The 19,744-nt window shown below is 39.1% G+C and overlaps 1 protein-coding gene across 3 annotated transcripts in view; it reads right to left on the reverse strand.

Moving 5' to 3' along the window:
• Positions 1–19,744, reverse strand: part of ARHGEF3 (Rho guanine nucleotide exchange factor 3) — a 144,307-nt gene that overhangs the window by 20,601 nt on the left and 103,962 nt on the right. For 2 of the 3 annotated variants that reach the window (XM_055708995.1, XM_027805251.2), the window contains one exon: positions 6,000–6,107. In XM_055708995.1, the coding sequence (XP_055564970.1) occupies positions 6,000–6,107 (108 nt within the window). Of the gene's footprint in view, positions 1–5,999; positions 6,108–17,767; positions 18,033–19,744 lie in introns of those variants that run through there. The other variant, XM_005432501.4, reaches the window with a different exon arrangement.

The following is a 19,744-nucleotide window of genomic DNA, read 5'->3' on the forward strand; positions in this document are numbered from 1 at the left end:
TTTGGATAAATTATAAGATCATAGAATAGCTTGGGTTGGAAGGGACCTTGAAGACCATATAGTTCCAAGCCTCCGCTAGGCCAGGTTGCTCCAGGCCCCATCCAGCCTGGCCTTGAGCACTGCCAGGGATGGGGCATCCGCAGCTGCTCTGGGCAAACTGTGACAGTGTCTCACCACCCAGACGGTGAAGAATTTCTTCCTTACGCCTAATCTGAATCTACCCTCTTTCAGATCAAGAAACTAATTCACATAGAAAGGTGTGAAATGGGTATTTGAGAGAAGAACAATCACATTATCTTTAAGGAAAAGGTATGTCAATGTTCAGACTTTAATGTGTATGGCGAGCAACAAGCCAAATTGTTTTCACACCACTTGCACCTACTTATTTCTTACTATTTGAAGAAATGAGTAAATCAGTACTAGCAGATAGCAAATTGTGAAACACTGGTTTTGTGTTCTACTATTGTAGAATCTTTATTAATATTTCTGGAGCCTGTAAACTCTGATGAAGTGTACCAGCACCTCAGTATTTGTTATATTGTCTGGTCCTAAACTTCAATAAAAACAAGTCCAATTTTAAGTGAGACTTGAGAGTTCTATTTGTCTGTAGACTCTTAAAAAGAATTTGGGCTAAGAATGGATACTTATGCTCTTACTGTGGTATTTTGAAAAGATTCCTTTCTTGCTTCATTTAAATTAAAGGTTTCTTTTTGAGGTCCTACTTCTGAAATGCCTCAAGTATTTCACATTGTTAAAATACTCCGCATTTTTGTTGTTATTTAAAACCTGTGTTATATAACGCAATTGTCTTTAATTGAAAGCAAAATAAACTCTCTTCATTACCAGGCTATACAGCATATACGAAGTACAATATTTGAAATTCTCCTCTGAAGATAAGAGCCCAAGAAATGCAAACATAGTACCTATAAATACAGTATGTTTTTAAAATATCAGAAGACATATTATATAAATAAATAGCAGCTTTTTAACAGAATCCATTTTGAGCCCTACTTGGAACTGACAAAACCCCTAAAAATAAACACATACACATATATATACCAACCTTCTAAAACTTTGCAAGTCAGGTGCTAGTCTTCCTTCAAGAGTTAAGAAGATAAAGAAACACATGTGAAATTACATGCTTAATTTACACTTGTTATGATGATGAATCATGGAACCCATTGTTTTCACATGCAAATAGAAATTCTAGGGAAGAAAGGCAGGTGTGATCACCAACCATAAGAATGCAGCCAAGCAGTTGTCATTCCAAGACCAGGGTGGAATGCCCCTTTCCATGCATTCCCATATGCATCCTCCAGCATATAGCTCCTTTGTTTGTGGTGGTGTTTTCTTAAAGGAATGTTTTATGTTGAATGGAGAAAATAATGAAAAGCACCAGACAGACTGATTTGTAAAGTAAATGCCTTGATCTTGAAACCTTTTAACAAAATGTCAATATTATGTTACAAAATGGCATGCATCTGTAAGGGCAATCTGAAATTACATAGTGTTTTGAGGAAAGTAAACTTTCACATTGACTTATAGTAATGTTTCCCTATGCCGAATGAGAATGCTTGACACTGTTCTCTACAGCCCTATACTGTCCTCCACTGGGCAGAAGGGGCACAAAAAGGCTAAGAAACTCAAAAGGAAACCACACTCCCCAAAATCCTGCTTGCTTGCTCAGCATCTTTGCTACTTGGACACAGTTAAGTATATATTTCATTGATCTCTCTCATACATCAGCCTTTTAATTAACCATACAAAGTGTACCTTGCTTAATATTAATAAGGAACATTGGGTGGAGGGTACTTATTAGTAGAAAGGGACAAAAATGTTTTGAGATGTTATTAAACAATGAGGACAAATTTCACTTCGAGAGTAAGGCTTCTTTGGCATGTTTCCTTCTTTTATACACTAACACAGCACAAGCAAAAACACTGACTTATCCTGGTACACCAAGATTTAGTTAGGCTGGGAACCAGAGACTTCAGTGTTGAATCCAAGCTTATTTTAACATACTATCTTGCCCTTTGTATACGCGTTGCAGAAATTAGCTTGTAAAGCTATGAAGAGAGAAACAAATATATCACTAGGATTATTATATCAATAGCATAAATATTATTTAATGCCAAAATGAGATGTAAACTTCATGTATATAAGTCTAACTAAAAAAAAACCCCAAATAGTTTATTTCAACAAAACTCTGATAGTTTATGATAAACGTACAACATCAGTTTAAACATCTCAATTCTACTACTTTACCTGTATTTTTGCAAATAAATAGATCCATTTCAGTTTAGCAGAATAGAGGGCTAAACTGAAGTTCTACCAGAATTTTTGAAAAGATAAATTTAAAGGTACTCTGATGGTATCTTTGGTTGGCACTTCCTGGGGGGGAATCAGCCAGAATCCCATCAGATAGAATCCCATGAAGGAATTACAGGAATGTCAAAACAGCATCTCTACGTCTCCACTCTTTTAAAAATATTTTCCTAGTTTCTGCTTCCTTAAAAAACATGTCCAGCATACTGGTTAAAAATAATGCCCATCTGGGATTATTAATGTTTTCATGTAATTCCAAAAACTAGTGGAGATGGGGAAGAACCCAGTCACAACCCCTGATTCTGTTTACTCTGTTTATCTGGCTGTTACAACACTTAACAGCTTTTACTGTTTACTGGCTGTTACAAGACTGTTACTATGAAGGGTCTATGTGTTACTGATGTTAATTCATGCAATTAACAAACCTTAATTTCAGCTGCAGTAAAGCAAACAGCTTCATGTACTGGGAAAAGGTCACTACAGATCAAAGTCCTAGCATTCAGAACTGATGTTCAAAAGTTTTCTTCTTAGGGATTTTTAGAAATTTCCAGTGTCCTAAGATAGATATAAGTAATTTGGACTCCCTAATTAAATTCAAAACACACTGATAAAAATTGAAGTTGCAGAGGAAACTACCCAGACTTTAATTTCTCTCTTCAGCTGATCCTGTTTTCAGCTTTTACGTTGAACAGCACAGCTGTGAGTAAGACCAAGCAGAAACAAGCAGATCACCATATTCATTAGTCTAGCTTAATGCAGACTGAAAATACAGCTAAGAAATAAAGTGGTTTTCCAGGTGAATAAGCAAATAAGAATACCTGCTCAGCATTTGGTATCCTGCAGATACAGAGACAGACTCTGTCAGAGATGAAGCTAACAGCATTATATTAGTCAGTCTGCAGTGCTCTAGTAAAAAAAAAAACAACACCAAAACCCAAAAAAATAAAACCCCGCACCACCAAAAAAAACCTCCACACAAACCAACAGAAAGACAGCTGGAAAGACTTCATGTGTTTTGTTGCTTGGAATCCTTGGGGAAAAGTATTGAGAATAATGTGGAAAACTGTAGTAAAGTTAAGACAACACAAAAAAATTCAAATACCTCTATAATCAATAAAACATGCAGAACACGAAAAGTTGCTAAAAACATATCTTAAAAGGCACTACACAGATCTCACACACAGAGGTGTTTGTCTTCAACCTGCGTGCAGAAAGTCCATTAATATAAAGCAGAAGTTACATGTACAGAGGTAAGGAAATTTATGCACAATCAACTTGGTTTTTTTCCTCTTACATGTATCTTCCACACAGAAAGAATATATAAGAAGGTTTGTTTGAAATGCTGTAAAGGAAACTCAGAATGTTCTAATTCCTTTTATTGATGATGTTGGAGTGGTCTTTTGGGATGGATGTTCTGTTGGCTTTGCTTTGTTTTTTCCAGGGGAAGAAGCTGTTTGTTTTGGATGTTGTGGAGATGATAGTTTTCTTCATTTTACACATAGAGAACATCTAGCAGCAATGCAAGGAGAAACATGGGTTTTGACTGAAATAACTTCACAATGATGACACATAAAAGTTCAAAAAAAGAAAGATCAACATTTTTCTTTTTACAGATATTGCACCTTGAAAAAAATCCTGCTCTATACTGTTCCACAAGGCACAGCGACAGCTATGTCAGTACATAATAAAGTAAAAAAGCTATACATGCTTCCCAGAACATTTCTAAATAATTCCAAATGGGGCTCCTCAGCATAAGGAGGTCAGTAATTTTTTCCCCTATTCTATTGTTGCTGACAAAACTAGGTAAGAAGTCAATTTCCAGCCAGCTTTGAAGGCAGTTTTGAGAGTCATCACCAGCATCCATCACTTGGAAATGGATTCAGACCTAGGATTTGGAGAACATGCAGGCTGATTTCTCATCACAGCTTCTTCAAGCACATAGTTACTTAGAGGAGATAGTATGAATAACATCACCGATTAATCTGCTGTTTAATCTAAGAAGCAGACAGTTAATTAAAATATACTCTTATAATCAGTATGAACAGAGCAAGACAGAAATGCTTGCAAAAGTAAGACTTGTGAGAAAGGCACTGTTTTCTATTTTTGTCAAAATTTGCCCTGAAAAACATTTACGTAGCTCTCACCTTGGGAAGCTGCTACTACATGCATGAAAGGATAGTTTGTTTCAGATAGTCTAAATCAAATTTTATTAACTACAGTATTGTACTGGACAACCCAGTCTCAAAGGCATTCGCTGCAGAATGATAGCATAGGTACTTAAATGAGGACAACAGCTGTCTAAGGCTGTGGAAAGGGAAGTGCCGTGCTCAGAAGCAGTTTAGCCAAAAATTAATTCACTTTCCACACTCCTCACAACTGGAACTAATGTAGTCCTTTCAGAGTCGGGTCAATTTTTTCCTGGAGGCAGACTACGGAGGAGATTTATACACCCCAGGGAACACAGGCATCTCTGCGCTAGTCACGCTATAATACACCTTCTGGCTCCAACCCAGAGGGAGGGGAGTGCAGCCGTGTTGCCTTTCCTCCCATCCCACACGCGCAGCTTTTCCATGCAGATGTCTGCACTTTCAAAACTGCAGGAACCAAACACAGGAAAACCAATGTTAAAGCTACCCTGTAATATCTGTTTTCTAGGTAACTACTGCTACAGAGAAATGGGAGTTATGAGTTAATATTTCTTTGTCCTAAGACTCCTAGCTGTATAGCTTTATTTCTTTCTTCCTTTGCGATTAACAGGTAACACCAGTAATGCTCTAAATTTAAGCCAATTTTGATTAAATAACATTTTTAATATATTCAAGGTATTTTTATATTTCCTCTCATCAAAGAAATTAGGCTTGTTAAATAATATTCTTTAGATCTTACACAGGCCTTCTTACATAAATTGTTTTAAAGAGGAAACAGTCTGGCTTTCTAGGCCAGATCCACAGCAATATTGCTGCTCCCAACTGTTTGCCTCTCATGATAACCGTTAGGAGCTGAGTGCCCAAATGTTTTGCAGTCTCTAGGTCTGGAGGCACAAATACTTTATAAACTAAAGTCCCATTAGTCTCTAAGTATGTTAAATATTACACACCTAATCTACAATATAGAAACTGCAACTACAAAATCATTTAATTTCTAAACTGCATTTAAAATCTGCTTGCCCTTTATTAATTTTCAGCAGCAGCTTTGGAAAATGGCGTTTTTCCAATTATCCACTAACTCTTTTGTTTAGGCAAGGTCAAAGTTCACCACACAGAAGGAAATTTAGCAGTCCTACATGACTAACTATACCAAAAATAAAATTTTCAAAGAAACCAACCAAAATTAATAGCAAGTGTAATGGAAAATTCTGTTCATCAAACGTAAAAAGCAATCGTAATCCTTTAGTATAACAACTTTTATATGCTACAGGTGCAATAGTTTTCTTACTGGTAATTAAAAAACATTAATCTTCTGGACAGAAGTGTTTTTTTGAGGTGAGAGTTCTGAGTTTAAATTGAGTGACTCTGTAGTCCGAGGTTGCCTAAACCTGTTTGGTGCATTACAGTGGTGAGTGTGCCCACACAGGCGTCCCCGTTCCCATGCTAACCCTAGAAGAAACTGTCAGTATGTATGCATTCCTCTCTTAGCAATGCAATTTAATGCAGCAATGTGTTCCCTGCAGTTACCTGAAGTGTCTGGCTGAACCGCTTCAATGGAGTGGCTCGTACAGGAGGAATGAGACTCGCCAGTGATGTAACCCTGGAAAGAGGCTTGACCCGTTTGTTACTGGGCTCCTGCGAGTAAGGGGAGGAGGACAAGGGAAAGGGAAAAAAAATGGGGGGAGTATGAGCATAATCAGATAAGCATTGCGAACAGTTTTGCTGATTTTCCCAAGAAAGCATTTGTAAAAAGCAAGTCTATAAATTTGGTATGTAATTAGAGCAGTAAATAAACAATAGCCCTTTTTAAAAGCTGACAATGACAGATTACTCTTGGCTGCTACATACAGATCCTGGAAACACCTGAAAAATGTAATGATGGAGAAGTTGGCATGGCTGGGAGCAGGGGAAGGGAGGAAGGTAAAGAAAGACTACATTATTCTGTTGTATTAACTCAAAAGAGAATCTTTCAGCAGTGCTCTGCAGCTAATGCACGTTATGATAATCTTGTCATTGAAAGGAATACTTTAAATAAAAACAACTCCATCCATTTCTCTGACTCTGGCACTGTCAGCATGTGACTGTTCAGTTAAATGTATTTTATTCCAGAAAATATAATTTAGACATAAATCTCTAACTGTAATTGTCCTTTGAGTGCACGTTCCTATGGAAATACTTACATATATGGGCAAATACATTTATAACATGTCTACATATATTTAATTTTTGCATAAAGTAGAAAGGAAATTTAAAACTAAAATCTACCATAAAGCATTCAATTAAATATTTTCCTTGTCATATATACTTTTAACAGTGCTTATAGTAATAAATATACTTCAATATAATATGCCAATTGTCCTGCAGATTTTAAAAAGAAAAGCTAACAGAAATCGTTAACACAAGAAAAAGGTGATTATAAATACATAAAATAGAACAGTTACCCTTGGCTTCCTAACCTCCATCTGACATTTAATGGATCTTGAACAGCACATGCAAAAGGCAACTTTTGACAGAAAAAGAGCCAAACCTTCGAAGTGAAGTTAAAAAACCCATCCAACATCATATTTCAAGGACATCCTAAAGCAGTGCATCTTTCTCTTTCAGCCATGCTTATAAAGTTTGTGCAGGCTTGCTATGCCTCCAATTTCCCGGACATAGCTTTAAGAAAATGAAGCAGGCTTATTATCCTTTTGTTCAGAAATCCAAATCCTTCTGGAAATAATGCTGATTTGTCATCCTTCCTGATACCAAAAAATAATAAATTTCAGCAGCGATAACCATCATCTGTGTTATTGGCAAGAAAAATTCTCTTCTGTTAGTACAGCAACAGAGGAAAAGTGAGAAGCAGCTACATATTTAATTTACTTCTCAGCAGGCAGACCTGGAAATCCATAAATGGCAGCTGAGATGAGGGACAAAGTGTTTAACCCTCTAGCAAAAACAACATATTCCACCACACAAGAAACCTGGCATTAAAAAATTTCAGGAGCCTAAGTCAAGTTACATCCTTGTCTTCACTGTTGCATTGCTATTCATATTCCTTCCTTTTCAGCAACCATGTCTTTGAGATGTTTTTGAAGCAGTATTTTTTTTTACGTCATTGCAGCACCACTAGCATACTTATCTACAGCATCACCACCACCATTCCCTGCTCCCCTCCCCCCACTCCCTAAAAAAGAAAAAAAGAAAAAAAAAAGTCTTTGAAATGCCACTGTAATTATTTTCTACCTGGTGGCTCAGCCATCACTGTTTCTTTTTTATGATTATTCAGAATGCTGGTCCTGGTGCACAAATAATATCCCGTGGCAGAGCCTGCTTGTTATGAATCCTGCTGCACTGCAGTGAAAGGACATGAAGTCCCAGACAGAGTCGGGCAGTGCTGTGCCAGCAGCACAGCTTTTGCTAGCAGCTCTCCCTCAGCAGCAAAGATAACTTGGGCATAAATATCACACCCCAAAAGCAAAATCTGGAAAATCAAGACTTTCCAAAAGACAGGGAGAGGGGGATTAGGATTAATAGAAAAGATTTCTCCCTTCTTGACTGCTGTATCCTTTCTATTATCTTACAACCTCGCTGCTACGTGTATGTTCTTTAGTCAAAAGACAAAACTCATGCAAAAAAGCACAAATTTGATCTATACAACATCATAGCCATATCTTGCTTTCTGAAAGTTAAATGCTCTCCATAGTCTTACAGGTCTTTTCCACACACACTGCAAACTATTCACAATTTTGCAGTCTTTCAGACTTAGCTTATAAGAGAACTAAGCCCAAAAGCCCTTGGATAATTTTCTGAGGAGTCTACTGACAGCAAATGAAATCACTAAAGAAGTGAATATACTTCACTGCATCTCTGCAGCATTTTGAGTGTGTTGCAAAAAACTTGAACGAAACTTCCTGAACAGTGTTTAAAACTAAGTAAGGAACAGCAAGCCAGTCTTATCCTTCTTTGAAAACCTCCCAATACTGCGTACATGACTGCAGGTAAAGTTTATAAATTACTACCCAAAGCCTGCAGGCTAAGCACACAGACCAGGACCTAATTAGATCTGCTGTGTGGGGCACATAAACCTCAGGCAGCTGTGAAAACTGATGCACAGCATCAAATAACTTCAGAGAAAATCAGCCTGCCTAAAAAGAATGGAAAACAACTTCTTTCTCTTGGAGAGTGAGAGGAAGTGAAAAAAAGAAATATGATTTCCCCTTCTTCGCATCACGCAGCCCCAAGGCTCTCTGAATCCTGCGCTGTTTCCTAAGCAAGGATGCCTACAGTTCCAGGGGAACACAGCAGAACTTCCCCCCAGCCTTTTAAAACTCCCCCATCCATTTCCAGCAGAAAAATGCTATGGCAGTGTAGTTGTTACTAACGTTCATGCTGCAAAACCTTACTGAAAACAGAAATTTATGTTAAAGACGAAGAACTCCAAAGAGAGTTTCAGCCAGAATCAGAAAAACATTAATCTCTTCTTCAGCTTGTTGCTGTGAGCCAGCAGAGGTCAGCACGTCTCCCAGCAGTCAAAGGGAAGTTGGGTAACGGGTTGTGAAGTTGTGCCTGCAGAGGTCCTACCCTTCTGGGTCAGCACCCCATTTTGAATTCCTCATGCAGTGTCTCATATTCTGACCTCACGCTGAAAAATTTGATCAGAATTCAAAACAGCTAAATATGTAGTACAAATTAGGAATTCAATTTTATTAAAAGAGATCAGCATTATTACAGGATTTTCTCCAATAGATTTAAGATAATTTCAGAAGGCTGAGACTTCACACGTTGCCAATGAGTTCTGAAAGTAAATCTTGTTAATCGTAATTTCTTAATTATGGGGAAAGCTTTCTAAATACTTCTAATGTGATTTTCACCCTGTATTAAAAACTGCCTGGTAAGTTAAGATACCTAGCTGGAAGTAAAAGCTCATCAAACCTTATTGTTCCAAGGTGGTGGTAGACTTCTCTGAGGGAGATGACAAGAGCAATCAGCACCGAGTTACCCCCTCCACTGTGGAATAATGAAGTTTGTACAGGTAAGGCTTTGACTGTACAATGAAAATACAGCACTACCAGAGCAATTCTGGAACTGTAAGAGAGTAATACTCAAAGTGTTAAACCCTCGAGCACAGTATTTCTGTTGCATGGTCTACACCTTTCACCAATACCCTTGTTCTCAAGCCATGTCACCCCTCCAGAAGCTGAACAAACTATTGAGACCAATGATCTGGAGAGGAAAAAATTCCAGAGTCGAGTACATAAAAAAAGTAAGTTTTAAACAGATGGTTGCTCTTCTCATCAAGGGCTCTGTTCTTCACAACCCACAGATCAAATGGAAAGAGAAGAGTGTGTGAACTGTTCTGCTTTACCCAGAGATTCTGACCAGAACCTGCACTCGCAGATACAGTCCAGTAAGATCAGGGAGCTGCATTCCAGATGCTGCTTCCCTAGCCTCTTCAATTTTATTTATTTATTTTTAAATAAACTGCTTGAGGTTAGGAATTTCTAGTACACGTGTTCGTTCTTTTACTAACTTGTCTCTGAAAAAGATCTCAGATTTTCCACTTAACCATGGGTCCCATAATCATAAAATCTTATGCGGTATGAATCTAAGCACCAGGAACACAGAATGGTGTGAATCCAGTGTCTGTCCAGCATGAAAAGGCTCCAGTAAGGACATAATGTCCAGGTAGAACAAACATCAAATTCAAGGTCTGTACCTCTGAGTGTGTTCAGAAGACGCAGAGCTACCCCAAGTCATCACTCCTCCTTCTCTCCCCTCTCAGTTCAGGGAACTTAAAAGCAAATGGGACTGAGAGAATATTTAGTGGCTGGATCCACTTGGAACAACCATCACCTGTCCAAACTGGGAATTGTGCCAAATTATGACACAAAAAAATTTCAGGTACCGCAATGTTTTCCTTCACCTTTTACAGTTAATATTGACATTAAAAAATAATTCCAGAGTTTTGAAATTAATAATGTTTATTAATAATTAATAAATGTTAGACTGCATTTTCAGAGTCACGAAGGCTTGCCAAAACAATACGGGAAGTTAAGAAATAAAAGATCCAGTCTACAATTTGGCAGAGTTTCCAAAATTTGGAGCTGGTATGTGTGAACAAATATTGTTAACCTGACAGAGCTTTAAATTTGATATAAGGGTAAGTAAAGCTGAGGGAAACATGAGTACAGGAACTTCAAAGGCTGAACAGTCAAGTGAAGTCAAATTGATACCTGACTAGGCTAGAACAAAGAGCAGATGGCTTTTGGAAGGAGCTGTATATTTGAACTCAAGATGACTTCGGTAACATTTGAATTTAGAGAGCAAAAAATTCAAGCTGGAAGTACTGTGTATATATATGCAGCCTCAAAAAGAACTCTTGAAACTGGGAACAAACTGATAAAAGAAGAAAATGTGCATCCAAAATCTGGATGCTTCTGGAAACCAGTGGACATTTCAAACAACTACTATGTCCTTCTGATAGAGTATATTTTTATCATACACTTTTCTGGGGAATTCATAGGAAGAAAGATTAATCACAATGGCATAATCACTGATTATCACCAATTTAGGAAGGGAAACTATCAGATAAGATGTTTCAAAAATACCGTGCCTTACCACTCTTCCAATATGGAATGAATGACACAGTGCTCTAAGTTGCTTCTTCATTGTAATTTAACCTGTAGGTCATATATATATATATATATATATACACACACGAACAACTTTATTTCTAGTATCTTCTACATATTAAGCTCTAACCTAATGGTTTAGACTACTAAGTAAGAAAGGAAAGCTCTAGCTTTTAATGTATAACTGCCCCAAAATTAGGCTTCTGCTGTCAGAAAGCTGGGAAATGCATACAGCAAGCAGCTTCAGCTGTGGCGCTACCAGGAAGCCTTACTCTCCTGCGTAACCTCTGCCAGCTCCCTCTTCAGTACAATTTCAGCCTTTTTGCCTTGCAACTGAATGAGATGTCACTTTTTAAAACCGTAATATGGTCACTTCAAAAGGACATCATCTTGGCAAAAAGATAACTTTCATATCATTTTTGATTCTAATGCACAAGAATTACCATTTAAAAGCCTGAATCTTAGCATGCAGCACCTGCTCCTGGGGCAAGCTAAGCATTCACAGCCACGGAAGCATGTTAACGCAGAACATCCTTTGAAGAATCAGGCACTTACATTAGTTGCAATGTACTGACAGCTAAGTTGATGTTATTTTTGTTTCTACATTAGTGAAACTGGCACCTAATAATTGGATAAGTTCTATCCAATAACACACTACACAGATACAGAAGCTTTTAGGAGGCTACTTAGGGGAAGAAGCTAACACTCCTTGTGCTCTTCATCCACAACATAAACCCACTCTTTTCTATACTAGTATATGTTAAAAATGAAATTTCCCAAAGTTCATTCAATAATACTGATTCATTTCCTATACGTTGTCTTTCAACAAGGCCACCCACAGCTTAATTATCACACTTTGATGGATGAATTACTCTAGCAAAATACTGGTTTTAGTTTTCTAACAAACCTAAGGAAAGGAAACAAAAAGAACTAAGCCAGGCTGCCTTTACATTGCCCTAAGAACAGCAGAACCAATGACCTGGATAACACATACTGAAGGGCACTGAGTAGTAGTCTGGGTACCGTATAAAAGGTCTTCATTTGCTTCAGTACTTACTGCAAAATTCTTTCACTCTATCCTCCTGACCGCTTAGCCACTAATTTCCTCCCAGTGAAGGGTAAAAGCAAACCTAAGTTCACTGCTGGTATGATTCTTTTTCCACCCGACTCTCCCATCTCTTATCAGCAACTTCAACAACAGCCTCCATGTCGTGGAGAACTGGTGCTGAATTTGACAAACAAGGGAAAATATTTCCCTCAGGGGTCATTATGGTTGTGTCCTCAGCCCACATGCAGCACTACTGTGACCCCATTGTGTTGATTTTTCTGACTGTAGTTAAAAACAAACTCAACAAAAGGCATTTATGGAGACTTTTAAGGCAAGCCAGGAAATAAATGTGATGTGAAAACCGGTACAGGAACTTAGCATCTTAGAATATTAGAATTTACGCCATTTACCTTCAAAGGCAAACTAACCTTCTCTCAGTTTACATACAAAACAGCTGAAATCAGCAATGCTGTTAAAAACATCCTAACCTACTGGAGTTCAGCAAGTTCTGAGATAATTATTTACAGTAGTAATTCTGGATTTGGGGCCGCTAACTTTCTTGGCATTTTAGAAAAAAATATGCTGGTTATTTTTTTCCCCCTTTTGATATACATTCTATTTGTGAACCAAGACAAACAGATACCCAAAGCATTCATTCTGTGCTATTGCAGCATTCATTAGTACAAAATGTTTTAACTTAAATTAGTCTCAAAAGATTTAACAGTATAATAAATAGAAGACACTATAAATTGAAACAGTACAGTAACCTTTGTTTCAAACCTAATTCACAAGCAGTGTCAGCAAACTAAAACAGGACCACTCTGTTTCAGACTTCATGTAACTGGCTAAATTTCCATACTCCTATACTTTAAAGGTTATTAGTTTTTAGTCAACTTTATAAGGGTAAGTCAACATTTGTCATGGCAGGAAGCCCAACATTATTATTTTTATTAGTCTGCTACTAGTTAAATTGGCCTAAGATTAAACAGTTCTAATAAATGCCCCCAAAACTTGGAGTTTAATAAAAAAACACATTCAAGCTCTGTTCCACAGGATGTTATCAGTATTTAACCTTCAGCAGGATAAAAAACCCAAAACAAACAAAAAAGGTTAAAATAGAAAAAACAACCCATGTTACAACAGCCTCTCTTAATACAGCAAACATTTAACCTAAAAATAAATTAAGCCAGACATCTCGGGCTTTTTGCACTTTCAGAGAAACAAATCTAAAACTGGAAAAACATTCTCAATTGTTATTGGCACTAATAAAGATTTTTTTTTTTTTAATACTTGAAAAAGCAGAGAATTTGCCTTTGCTTCATAGTATCTTAGAAATATTCTGATTGGGAAATTCTAGAACATTCACTCTTCTAGAGCTGAAGCTGATTGTCAAGAAAAAAAGCATGTGACTAAAGCAGCTCCAAGTATAGTTCAGCGTTGCACAAAGGTAACTGTACCCATTCACTCAAATGCATCCTAAACTGGGAGAGGTATCCCACTACTGAAACTGTCAGCATTGCAAGAAGAATTTATTAAGTGATTTAAGTAAAATGATACATAAAGGCAACTTGATAATCCAATAATTTGTGTGCATTGTGTATCAGTGATACAAGTGTCCTTCAAATCCGTAAGTTTCCATCCACCACCTGCACTCTGATGGGAGCAGGAAAAGGTTTGTTATTCCTCCTCAGCCAGTCTCCGCAAAACCAGCAAGCAAATAAAGCAAAGTCCCAAGACGTTTTGTTTTAATCACAGTGTAATAAATAAAGAAGAGCACCTGAAATGATGGTCAGGGTACAATGAAAAGCCATATAAAGAAGTGGTATTCTCAGTCAAAGACTATCAGTTGAAGCTTGCAACACGCTATCGCATCATTTTGCAGCAAACAGGCTGCCCTCATTTGTCACCACCCTAAAGACCTCAGGTTTCATTTGCCATGTGCAAGACACAACCACTGAAGCATCAGCAGCACAAGGGCAAGTTGCATCCAGCTATCTTGACTGATCAATTGTCTGCAATGTCCAGTAATCACTATATCTACCAGAAGTTCGGAAATGAAGGCCAATTAACAGAAAAACCTCAGACTGAGGTAAATCAACACAAGCAACAGAAACTTTGAAAAACCTAGACAACTAACAGAGTTGATTAAATTCTGCATTTCCTCTCACTAGAAGTTGCTTGTACAGCCTACCCAAGACGGACCTTTTCCATTCTGGAACAAACTGAATATGAAGCTGGACTGCCACTTAACAAGCAGACGTCATACGGTGAGTTACTGAATGGAAAAATAAAGGCAAGCTGTTTGTTTCAAATTGCCATTAAGTGTAACAGATCAACAATTCCGGGGAGGGGGGAGGTTTGACATGTTTCCACGTTTAGCTCACTGCAGTCACACTGCACATGAACTTACCTGAAATACATCAAAACTGCAACTTGACAATATTTCATTACAAGCAAAATGCATACATTTGTGAAGATCAAAGAAAATTCATGACTTGCAGCTTATCTCATAATCTTTTGCCCCCCTTCCCTCTGGCTCCATGCCTGGTTCTCATGTTAATGATGTGCCACAACCCAGAAGCCTGTGGGTTACCCTTCAGGTTAGCCCTCCTGCACAAACCATGCTGAATTAAACAGTCCTGAGCAAGAGGAAGCCTAGACCTCCTGCACATCAAACTAGTGAGGCTATCAGACGAAAAGACAGACTGCAAACAGCCCGGATTCCCTGGTCTAAGATTTCTGCAGCGTAAGACACGTAAGCAGACCTACAACGCACCGGAGATGCAAAGGAATCCTATGTCACTGTTGAAGTTTTTAGAGCCTGAACCCAGACACTGTGTTAGATCCTGTGCAGCAGAACAGAACATCCTTACTCTGACAAATTCACGTCTGTCTTCCCACATCTTCACGTTCAGACCTTTACACCTAATCTGTGATTGTGCGTGCTCTTTCTTACCTGCTGCCCATCCACTGGCTGTGCTTCACTTTGTTCCCTTTAGAGGGGGTGATAAAGGAGTTGCTTTAACCAGTGAAACATAGACACTGGTATGTGTTACTGGGAAAGACCTGGGGCTTTTTATATCTTAATTCAAGCAAATTATAAGTTTTACTAATGGTCTCTATTTCTGAATTATGAAAAAGCTGGAAAAAGCCCAACACCTCTGTACCATTCACATCTAGGGTTGTACTATGGTATTTTATGTGAGGTATGCAATGATATATATATAAAGGCCTTATAGTTCCTATATTAACCCATTCCTCCAGCTTAGCTGTGTTTTATTGCCCTTAAACTGCACTTAGAAAGATCGATGATAATTGCACTTTGACTAGAGGTACACTAACCTTTTCTCATAATCCAGTGTTTTACTGTGCACATACATTTGGACGTTTCATTTGTGACTGTGCTACCTCTACGGAGCTTATAACAAGGAAGTTGGCGTGGCTTAAAGAAAGAACTAAGTAGAAAACCTCTGTTATCGTTTGTGCCATTGACTTGTTCTTCAAAAACATCCCTAGTTTTTCACGGCTGCTTTTCTGGCTCCAAGTGAAGTTCAAGAATAAGAAAAAATTAAATCTGTTGCCAGCAAGCTTCAGCTTGTTACCCAGAGACCTCCAGCTGGAAATTTGGGAAAATTTCAGCAATACAGTATATGCTCAAGATTTTTGCTGAATTTCATCCCATGTAAGTACTATTACACTTGATCTTCCAGGCTATATTTTGTATTTTTTCAAAACAAACAAAGATTATTGTTAGTAAAGTCAGAGGAAATATTTTATAATCATGAGCTCCGATTTAAAACCAAAAATCAGCATCTATATAGCAGAAAATCGGTTGTATTCCACATATATCAACATACATATGCACCAGTTAGGTTATTAAATAAATGAACCAACTCCACGTGCTAATAATTAAAATGAAACTCAGGTTTTCAAAGCCAGAGGTTCATAACCCCCACACTGCAAACTAGCATTCTGGTGTAATAACACGAAATTGTGGTAGAAGGCGCTCAATCACTTTATTTGTCTTGTAAGTACTAAAGGGTGGAAGAACAGCTTAAAATAAAAGCTCGAGATAAAACGTGGATTTTCCACCGTCCGGTATTGACAGACTTCAAAGAAACAGGCTGTATACATCTATCCTGATAAAGCCTTTTCCCCAAAGAGTCGTTTATTTCTACTTCCTTAACCAAATTCTTGGAGTGCCAGGTGGTCTTCCCATATCCTCCTAAGACAAAAAGTTTATTTTTCAGAACGACATAAGTCCATCATACTCTCAGAAACAGCCCGAAAGCATAGGATACATTTTCTTATTTGTATAAAACACAAACCAAAAGACGATAAATCAAAACCAACTGTTTGCACATTGTAATTTTGATTGATCGCATCTGCTATTAGATACTTCCTCATGTGCTGAGCTTTCATTGACACTTTTACTTTGAAATTTGAATATAATCAAGCCGTCCTTCCTAACTGTAAGAGCGCAACACTCCAGCACTTCAGATTTAACAATCCTGTTCATTCACGGGAAACCCTTCATGCAGTAAAAGCTAAACTCATGTTTCTTTAATATCACAGTTAGTAAAATAACAAACAACTTGTGTTTTCCATAGATGCATGTATACACACACACTCGGGGTGTTATTTTCCAAAAACAGAGAGTTGAAAACAATTCCACTTTTGTCAACTGCGATAATTAAATCCCTTTTTGTAAAAGGTACCCTGAAAAGCAAGAGTGCAGCATCTTCTTATCAGTTCTTAGCTTAAACATCATGATTAAACAGTCACTTGGCTTATGTTACTTTTACTTTAGACCCATTGAACTGCTGGAGATAATTAATCTTTGATGTAGCTGTATTAAACAAACCCAGTTTCTTTAGTTGTCTTCAAGTTACTCTGCAAACAAGACTAATGAAGAAGCTATATACGTAGGTGATAAAAACTTCCAGAGAGAAATTTAATCCTTCCTCCAGTGCAGCCAGACAGAATCCTTAAGGTCACCGTTTTCTTTCCAAACAAGCACACAAGCAACGTTAGCCTAAAGTATCAAATATTTCAGTCTTTCACAAACATTTGTTCCTGAAACATTCCACCATTTATGAGTATGTTGCAAATTAATATGTTGAGTTTGGGCTAATGAATAAGATTTTTTGATGCTGCTTCAAAGGATTTAATGATTTTTAAGAAATAGAGCAGTCAGTGTGCTAACAGGGAAGAGTTTTTAGTTAACTGCATTATCGGATTAACTTCTTACTTTATTACTAATGAGGAAAAGACAGGTGATGCTTTAAGGCACTGTTTTCCAGATCCCCTCCCAGTTCCCGTGTAAGTTTAACAGTTTGTAAGCAATGGTTAGCCCTAGAATAAAATACATATAGATTATTTACATATCTAAAACAAGTATTTCTCAATTAGCTGCTTAAGAGATTAATTCTAATTCCTTACATTGACAGATAACAAAAATCTAGATTCTTTGTTCCTTGCCTTATTCAGAAGGGAAGTTCAGCATCTAGAGAAGGCAGCAAAGGATGCCTGGACAAACCCGCTGCCTACACACAGGAGCCGATTTCCAAAGCACATTCCTTTCCCCCAGAGCAGCACAGAGCACACTGTAAAGAAAACCGATTAAGTACCTCCGTCTCTTTAGCCGGGCTGGTCACCGCCTGCGCTTCCAAGGCGCAGTTCGCCCTCTTGACGGAAAGGTAGAAGGGATAATCCTTGGCCACCATCGCGGCTGCAGGGGGGGCGGTTTCGGGGGTCACCGCTGGTTCTGTCCGATGCCAAACGCGAAAGGAAGCTGAGCCCGCCCCGCCCGGCAGCTCCGTCACCGAGACCCCGGCCCGCAGCAGCTCCCGCGCTCGGCTGAGGCCGGGCCGGCAGCGGCGCCGCAGCGAGCGGCAGCGCCAGCCCCGCCCCGGTGGGGCGGAACCCGCGGGCACGGCCGCCCCTCCCCCTGCGGCGGGGCCCGCCCGGGGCGGCGGGGAGCGCGGGCGGCACGCGGCACCGGCCGCCGTTCGCCCCCCACAGCCGCTGCCCGGGGCAGGAGCGCGGGGCGCGGGCAGCGAGCGGCGCGGCACCCCCCCACCGACGGTGCCTGCGGCGGGAGCGCGGCCTTGCCGTGCTGCCGCGGCGTGCAGCGCAGCGTGTCATTTTTTTCTACACACCCCCACCCCCCTCTTTTTTTTTTTTTTCTTCTTTTCTTATTCACCCATGTTGTTGCTTTTTCCTGTCTGGCAAGCAGGAGTTTATTTCTGGTGGTTTTAAAGTTCCACTTTTGTTGCTATTGTTTAGCCCAAGAGCTCCCCTGCCCGCACCCCTCATTGTAACCGGCTGGGAAAGTGGAAACAGACTTTTGCCGAACTGCTCTCACTGGGCGCTGCAGTGCCGGCGCAGCCGTGCCCGCTCTGCTCCATGGCCACCTTAGGACAAAGGTAGGGAAAATTCCCTGAAAAGAGAGAGGAAGCGCGAGGGGCCCTGTCTGCAATGCAGGATCAATCCCACAGAAAGCATGTGCCGAAGACAAGGAAAAGGAAACTAAGGAGGAAGCTGGACAGGGCGAGGAGGGAAAGATACTTCCAGCTGAAAGGAAGCAGCACAACCAAGAATAACTTCATAGAGTTTGAAAGAACTAACTGGTTTTAAAGGCAGATTGTATGAGGGATGTGGCTTTACAAGCGGTTATCTTCCTAAAGGTTGTTAATCAATGATCTCTTTGGAATAAACTTAGTCAAATGGCAGGCATGGTCCTCATTTGGACACTCTCCTTGAATTTTACCAGTATCCCAAGCGTAACTTCCTCAAACTTCTCCTCAGCCTTTTTAAGAGCAACTGCAGTGGAGCCAGAGACGTTATCCCACTGCCTGTTATGCAGACACCTCTGTTTTGTAGTAGCCTACTCATAAAACAAAAACCCCACTAGTCTCCCAATCCTGCAATTCCTGGAAAAACTGCTAGACCAAAGTTATCAATACTTCTAGTTCTTCAATTATTCTAGAAGATGTGCCGTTTGAACATTCTGAGCGTTATGTGCAGTACCACTCTCCTCATCTCCACCACAGTAGGATGCAACAAAGTTCACTGAAAGAAAAAGTGTTGCCAAAAGGCATCAAACAGGTGCCACGTAGGGGAGAGTTAAGCAGAGCGGATGTTTCAGAGAAGAAAAGAGAAAGAGCAGGTGTGATGAAGATCTACAAACCATGAGTTACAAAGAAAGCAAACAGGGAATGATTTTTCACTGCATTCAACCAGAGGGGAAAAAACCCACGCATCAGATTAAACCAAATGGTGGCAAATTCAGAGCAAAGAAAAAGGAGCTAATTCTCCACGTTATGTACAATTTTTGTGTTATGTACAGCGGAAGTATTTGCCACAAGATGCCACAGCTAAGAAAGCTTCTCAGACACAGTTCTTGGCTAATGAGACAGTTTTTTGAGGAAACATCATGATCAGCTATTTCTATTTTGTACTCTTCCCTAAGCATCTACTGTTGACCACCATTGGAGATTTGGTATTAGGTTAGATCAGTCTTTGCTGCAGCCCCCTTCCTTTCCATATTTCAAAAAATATGAAACACATACACCATTTTATTTGAAGACTACCTGTCTTACCTA

This window comes from Falco cherrug, chromosome 4, assembly GCF_023634085.1.
Source record: "Falco cherrug isolate bFalChe1 chromosome 4, bFalChe1.pri, whole genome shotgun sequence".
Lineage (NCBI taxonomy): Eukaryota > Metazoa > Chordata > Aves > Falconiformes > Falconidae > Falco > Falco cherrug.